Below are 7,512 nucleotides of genomic sequence, written 5' to 3' on the forward strand. Positions count from 1 at the left end.
TGCAGTTGGACATATCATGTGTAGGATTAGATCTTTCACCATTCAAAGTTTGTGAGAGTCCGACCTAAAAGCATTCCGAAGGAGGTTTTTATTTATGTGATTATGAAAGTTCTCTTTGTCCACTTAAGATTCAGGCATACAAGATTCAAATTTTCATTAACAAAAGCCATTTTTTGGACACATATTGATGGGTAATACCCTTAAATAGAGGGTTAATGAACAACAACAATCCTTATCATTCCCCTTCACTTTGTGTATACAGGGAACCAAAAGAAGAACAAGAGCAAAAATTGTCCCACCCTTTTTAACCATCTGAATTTCACCCCCATCCCAAAGATTGTAAAGTAAATAAGAGATTTAACACTAAATACATAAACACAAATAACAACAAAGAATGAAAATAAAAAACTAAGTTTAAATTCAGAATTTCGCGCATTGACGAGGCAGACCTGTCTCATGATCAACAGCAACAACCTCTGTCGAATTATTGCATCGAAGAACATCTTGTCCTAGTTTAGCTCCTGCAGATTTCATTCCTTTCAAAGACAATGCCTGGTTAAATAGATTAACAGAAGGTAACTTTGAAGCAGGAGGCAATTTTCCACCAAGCAAAAACCCTCGAAAATCGTCTTTCAATAATGGCACTTCAAAATCTGTCTTATCGTGCTTAAGTTTATTATCTTTCGCGCTTATATGAGCTCCGGGTTCCATATGGTTAGTCGAAAAACTTTGTTGGTTCGGAAAGTTTGGATAAAGACTAACATACCCTCTTAGATACATCATATCAATAAGAAACTTCTTCCATGAAGCTTGCCATCCATTTGTTCTAGATTTTGGAATTTGAACAGGATTTTGCTTTGCATCTTCTGTGAATCTCATGTTCATATAAACATAGAATTCTCTCCAATGTTTTGGGAAGAAAACAGAACCCCAACTACAAGGTAATTGATGAAGATAAGGTGTATTTGGATGAATATGTTTGAAATACTCTGTTGGATTCCATTTGGGTCTTTCTTTTACTACTTCGACTAATCGTGGAGTATAAAGAGAGATAGCGGAAAGTTCGGGAAAAGATACTTGTGGGTCATAGTGGTAAGCTAAAAGCGCGTACTTTACCCATAGATAGTAATATGGAGAAACTTCAATATCATCTTCAAGTAAGAGGCCGAAATCATCGTCAGAGGATGGGTACCAACTCTCACTAACCGCTCGAATTAGTCCTCCTTGTATGATTCTTCTTCTGAGGATTTTTGGACCATGAGGCCAATCAAACGAACTTACAAGCTTTATAGTCTCCTCGTCAACTTTACTATCCATGTTGAAGGTTATAGGAATATTATCACCGACATAGTATGCATCTGTTAGAGACTTTAGAAGTCGAGTAAGAGAGGAAGCCCGGTTTTGGGTGATAATATTCACCGATAACTGCATCTTGTTCCAATCTACAAGCAAGAAAATCATGAGGTCTTAGTTAGTTCCACAAAATGGTAAACCAATACAAAAAATCATCTGTATTTAAGCAAAAAAAGTGTAGATTGAAGTTTATCTCTCTTACTTGGCAATGCAGTTGATCGAAGATCAGCCATCCAAAGAACCTTAGAGACTGAGGGCCTAGGGAGAAGAATCAATGTTGTCTGATTTGTATTAGCTTCTGATGCCATTTTCAGAGCTTTCCTAACGTGTGGGTCAATATCAGAAACTGTGATTAGAACACTTGGGTTGTGAATTTTGATCAAACCTTTCATACTTGAGTATACGGATTGAACAACAGGAACTTCTGAATTCGATATCCCCGAAAGAGCCCCAACTCCTAAATCGAATATCTTGAATCTTCTTTCTTTGCAGACTAGTTTAGGCCATTTCAGAGCAACTGCAGCTTCTTCACAAGGGCAGAAACTTCCACCCGAAACGGCAATGTAAGCTTTCTTTCCAACAGTAGACCTGAATTTTTCGAGTAAGGGCGAAAGAGCCTTAACTTCATCAAGAGAATGGGCGTAAAAAAGGGCATCTATCTTTTGTGGATTCATTGCTGCCCATTGAGTCATATATCCTGTTGAGAGAGCTTTCCACCATTGATCATCTCGAACTTGAACAATATCTTTGAAGATAACAGTAGTCTCAGACACATAAGCGAGTCGATGTTCACTGTCACCCCAAGTTTCTTTATCATTTGGATCAACCGGAAGTACAAAAGAACCCGCATCTCTATACTTCTGAAGTTGATAACTATAAAAAATTCAAAAGAAATCGTACTGAGCAATAATCGAAAAAATGTAGGAAGCTATGTTTTTAATAATAAAAATGCATACCTTAGGTGTAGATCTTCGCCTGTCATGAAAGTAAAGGGTGTTTCTATGAAGAGTGTTTTCACAAGTTCGGCCGATAAAAACCATGAGCTAGAAAGAAAATCAACTTGCACGATTTTATCAACTGTGATTCCATAAGCTGGATCAGGCAAATAGAGTCCTGCTTCCTTCGAACGGAACTTTCTATAGCTTGGGAATGTATAATCCTTCTGTCTAAAAGGCAAAATCCTTCCTATACTTCCTAAAACCGAGTTCTTATACTTTTCCGTCCCTGCCACGTGAGATAATATTTGTAACATCTTCTTTCCGGGTATCATATCATCATCAAGAATATAAACAAGATCGGATTCCGTTTGAAGAGCCATTTGGAACCTTCCATAGTACTTGAAATCATAACTAGAACTAATGAAACTAATTCTAGTATCATTATAACTTTCGACGATCCTCCTCAATGAAAGCTCGTTCGGGCTCCCAAATGAGAGCACCCAAACACTATGGAAAGGAAGGGTCTGATGAAGTAAAGACTCAAGTTGTGAACAAAGAGTTTTTCTCTTAAAATGATTCAAAATCACAGTCACTTTAGGTGTATTAGGTCCTCCAAGTTTCCATTTCGAACTCATACCTAAAAGTTCGGTTAGGGTTTCTGTACCAAAAGATTTGCTCTGGAAGTTTAAAACGTCGGTATAAAGCTCCGTCTTATACTTGATCATTACTGCATCGTTCGATTTCTTCTGTTCAAAATCAATTGTCTCATGCTCACAAACCTCACTAGGTGTGACTTGGGGCATAAACGATAAAGATTCTTGATATCGGCCGAGAACATGAGGTGGAATAATATAGTTTTTCCAATGTTGAGCTATCTTGGTTGCCCAAGCAAAGTCTGGTTTAGTACGTAAATCGACAGCAGGACTCATATAGTATAGAAGGAAAGTAGCATAGATTGCAAATGCAAATTGAAGGCAAGTTAGAGCAGTAACAAGGCGAGCCGATGAACTCTTTTGAACTTTCGGTTTACCTTTACCACCCACATAATCACTAAACATTCCTTCTAAGTAATCACCACTTCGAGCATTTGAATTCCGATTTAAACCCATTTCTTCAATTTAGAAATAGATTATTAAACCTTCAAATTAACAACCCAAATCTAAATTCAGAATCAAACATAAGTAATATGAATCACTAAACAGAAGATAGTTACAAAGATATTAACCTCAATGAATTTGAGCAAGAAAAGGGTTTCTTTCTTAAACCCACACTTAGTTGAAACAAGATCTTGAATATGAAACCAGAGTTTGAATCTTGAAGAGCAATTGAGTCCTGTGCCAAAGCTTTATATATGTTATGAAACCCATGAAAAATGCATTAAAGTTCACATGGGATTAAAATTATTAAAAAAATTAAGTAGAGTTTTACCTTAACTAATTTCAACTTCTCTTAGATTTCAACTGTCAGATACCATTAACAATTCCGGCTTTAATGGCTACAAAATTGGCAACCAGTGGGCTACTACCACAACTCTCTCTCTTTCTCAGTTTCTCTCTCTAACCTCTCTCTCTCTCTTTCACTTGGAGTAGCTTGTTTTGACTCCTTCCTGGAAATGGAAGAAACATAAACAGAGTTAATGGATTAAAAAAACTAAACTTTCTATTCTTGAAGTTTACTCTGCAAATCTAAATTCAGGAAAGTCAAATTTATAATAGTATATGAAGTCATTGTTTTTCTAATAAAATACCCAATTAGAATTTCAAATCATGAATCTGAAAGTTTTCTTATTAAACCCTAAAATACAAACCCCAAGAACCCATAATTTATGCCGGAAGAAGCCTACCCAAAAATTAAAAATAACCCTAATAAATTCTAAATGAAAATGATAGTAATAGTTTAGAGACTCTAACCTTGATAATAAAGAAAACTTGGTACGACAAACCCCTTTACTTCTCCAGCATAAGAAGCTAAACCCTTAATTTCACCGCCATTAATGGATCGAAAGGAGGCAAACTTAGAGTTATAGAGAAAGAAAATTATTTGAAAAATGGTGGACTCTGAACTAAGATTTATATAGAGAAAAAGATACATGGTTGACTAATAAATTCAAATACAGAGTAATCTCTTTCACTCTAACTTTCTTCTGGTAATGTATTGTTGCCAAACTTGAGCAAGTTGGAATTGTGAAATCAAAGATTTTGCTTTGAAAAGAAATTATCAAATACAAGTTTGGTTTGCTTATTGGGGAGAAAGCACTTTATCAATTATTTGTTTTCTTTAGCCTTTTTAGTCAAAAGGGTTTCACTAGGAAGGTGACATTGCAGAATTGCAGGGAAAGAAGATAAACCCATTTTCTTACTGCTTTTGAATTTTAATGGGTATGTGGTAAATTTGGAGATCGAATTGAGTTCTCCATTAACAATTTCGATTGAAGAACAGAAGAAACCCAAACAGGGAAACTGTTAGTTTGATGGAAATTGATGGCGCGTTTTCTTATTACCCAAAACCGGTGACCACCTAAATCTCTAGAGGTGATTACGAAAAGATGGAGGCCTACAAAAAAAAGTTTATAACCATATCTCCCCCTAGGTGCGGGTGGGAATGGGTCTAGACGGGCAGAAAACTGACACTAACTCAACAGGTCCTGACAGAACAGGCACAAGTCTTAAGTGTACACTCCAACATCCAGACAAATTGGGCAGACATTTCAGATTTTTCTCCAGCAAAGTGTTCGTCCGTGACCGTTTTGATAGTCGGTAAACCGAATATCGGTCGATCGGGCACCGGTTACTAATGAACAAATAAATAAATTTTTATTTGAAATTAAAACTATGTAGTAGCTAAATACAACTTTCTAAACTCTCACTTTATAATTCCAAAAAGAAAATGAATACAAAATTAAAAGATAATTATTGAGAATTTTCTCATGAATTGCAATCGGTTTATATTCTTATTCTCATGGATTACGATCAGCGTATTGTGGATTCTAGGGTTACTGATGAGATTTTGGAAGAGGGAGAGACTAAAGAAGTGGAGAGGCGAATACAAGATTAAGAAAAGTGATTTTTAGGGTTATATAATTTTACTCTTAAAATTTAACGGTTGTAGCTAACCCTACAAATTTAAAGGCTTAAAATCAATCATATAGGCGGTCGAGTGTAACGGGTAGGATAAACTGACGGGTATGGATGGGTTCGGTCGGACGGACTATATAAGCGGGCGGACTCGGTCGGATCATCGCATAAGGACTTATGACTACGCCCGTTTGCTTAAGCTCTTTCTATTGGGCGGGTACGGACTGATTCAGGCATTGGACGGTCAAAGAACCTTTAGACTCGAGCGGTCGTGGGCGGGTTCCGGGCCAAAATCCCACCCCTACACCTAACCCTCCTAGTTGATCGAAAATACCCAGACTCCCTTTTCTTCTTTTTCATCTATTGACGGTTAATTTGCAAGACCTTCCAGAAATGTCGTCCTTTTAAATTTTAATTCCCACATAGGAAACTTTGTTTTCTCTCTAAAAACTCTCTCATCATCTCTTCCTCTTCCCTGATTTTTTCTCTTTGAAACTTCATCTTTCATCAGATGCTAAAGAAATTTTAAATCAAACCAATCAAACAGAAATGCTAAGTAAATTAAATTAATCAACTAGTATAAGAAAACAATTACGATGTCAAGATCGTCCAAACTGTGAAAATGAATGCTTGGGATCTTCTAGTTTTATGGATAATAATCGTTGCATCTACTGAAAGTAGCTACTTTTCATGATGGATTAGCACACATGTAAGATGTTGATAAATTAGGTTTAACTGATACACTATCAATCTCACCAGATGTTCTGATTGATCTCGGTGTTATACCCTTCTTCGTTCACCAATAATTATTAGGCTAGCTCTTTCTAATGGACTTAAACAAGAAGATATTCCTGATACGTTCCAATGTTGTTGTGATTGTCCTTTCCAGCCGTATGCGGTTGATGTACCCTGGCGTTGATTTTCTCCATCCTGGTGACAATAAATCACCACTTGTTAATTTGTTATTACTGGAGATTCATGATCTTCTTCGTCTTCATAAAATGGTATTTCTAGAAAACCTTAAAAATGTTAACAGTCAATGGACAGAAAAGACGGAAAAAAAAGGTCATATGAGTATTGTCGATAAACTAAGGAGCTAGGTGGGAGCTGGTCATAAATTAACGGATTATTTGAAAAATAATCCAACAAAAGGAAGGTACCGGAATGAGAAGTTCTAATATTTATATAATAGAACAACTCAGTTAGAGATAAATCTGACAGTCCCTTTAAATGGAAAAGTGTGATAAAGATCAAATCTATGAGATTTTTTTTTTTGAAATACAATTTTTAACTCTTTTAAATAATTTTCGGAACAATCAAAGGTTGTTTTAAAGTATAGTTTAAACTTATTTCTTTTCTTTCGCGAAAGGCGTTGTCCAAGAGGGATTAACAACGTCTGTAGGTAGTGGTAGAAACCTAGTTAGAAAAATGATAGAAGATGTTGTAAGCTAGACTTGCTCCAGACCTAAATAAGAATCTATTGTCCATCAAGAATGAAATTCCATTAAGAGAGAAAGGGAGTTGATTCGAAAATACAGACCGTAGACTTCGTGTAGTTCTAGAGTAGACTTTGACTTGTACCCTCTTCTAACGTTACTCTTTATGACTTCGTTTGTTACATCGAAAAATGTTTAGATGTGAAAATCAAGTATTTATCGTTGGAAAAAAAATCATCATTTTTAATTGTGAAAATCAAGTTTAAATTTTTGACAGGGATGTAAGAAAACTAGGGGAGTGCCTTTAGAAGGTCATGTACTATTATGCTTTTAAGAGGTACTTTATAGAATTTCGTATTGCCTTCTTGTCTTTCCCAAATCGTTTTTTTTTTTGCCAAGTCAATTTACAGAGATAGATAGAGAGACCACATCCAAGGAATCCAGATGAGGATTAGGTTGTTTAGGTTCCAGGTTTGGATGAGATTAGATTATGTAAATGTAACCCTTGATTATAAGTTGAAGAAATCCGCGAATGCAAATTATTGCATGTATTTATAGAAGACAACAAGTTAACTTTTTCGTCTTTTACTCTATCCAACATTCAAAAAGATAAAAGTTGATGGGTAATGGATATAAAGTATAAAAACAATAGGAAAATTAAATATAATGTGTTATGTTACGTACAGAAAATAAAATTTACTTTGAGTAAGA

General features: G+C 35.6%; 1 protein-coding gene across 3 annotated transcripts; it reads right to left on the bottom strand.

Annotated features, from left to right (window-relative positions):
• Positions 1 to 216: 216 nt before the first annotated feature.
• On the bottom strand, positions 217 to 4,848 carry LOC147550154 (uncharacterized). 3 transcript variants are annotated; one of them, XM_086670392.1, is made up of 6 exons: positions 4,202 to 4,848; positions 3,720 to 3,897; positions 3,517 to 3,623; positions 2,310 to 3,429; positions 1,556 to 2,226; positions 217 to 1,442 (listed from the first exon to the last, which is right to left on the bottom strand). In XM_086670392.1, exons 4-6 carry the CDS (start codon positions 3,398 to 3,400, stop codon positions 421 to 423), a joined length of 2,784 nt encoding a protein of 927 aa, XP_086526518.1. In that variant the 5' UTR covers positions 3,401 to 3,429; positions 3,517 to 3,623; positions 3,720 to 3,897; positions 4,202 to 4,848; the 3' UTR covers positions 217 to 420. The 3 variants fall into 3 exon arrangements, with proteins under 3 accessions (XP_086526518.1, XP_086526520.1, XP_086526519.1); XM_086670394.1 differs by having other exon boundaries at positions 3,517 to 3,634; positions 4,202 to 4,550; XM_086670393.1 differs by having other exon boundaries at positions 2,310 to 3,623; positions 4,202 to 4,828.
• Positions 4,849 to 7,512: the final 2,664 nt, after the last annotated feature.

The sequence above is a fragment of the Eschscholzia californica genome, unplaced genomic scaffold, assembly GCF_041429995.1.
Source record: "Eschscholzia californica isolate CP2 unplaced genomic scaffold, dmEscCali1.0.p SCAF_3, whole genome shotgun sequence".
In the NCBI taxonomy this organism is placed as follows: Eukaryota; Viridiplantae; Streptophyta; class Magnoliopsida; order Ranunculales; family Papaveraceae; genus Eschscholzia; species Eschscholzia californica.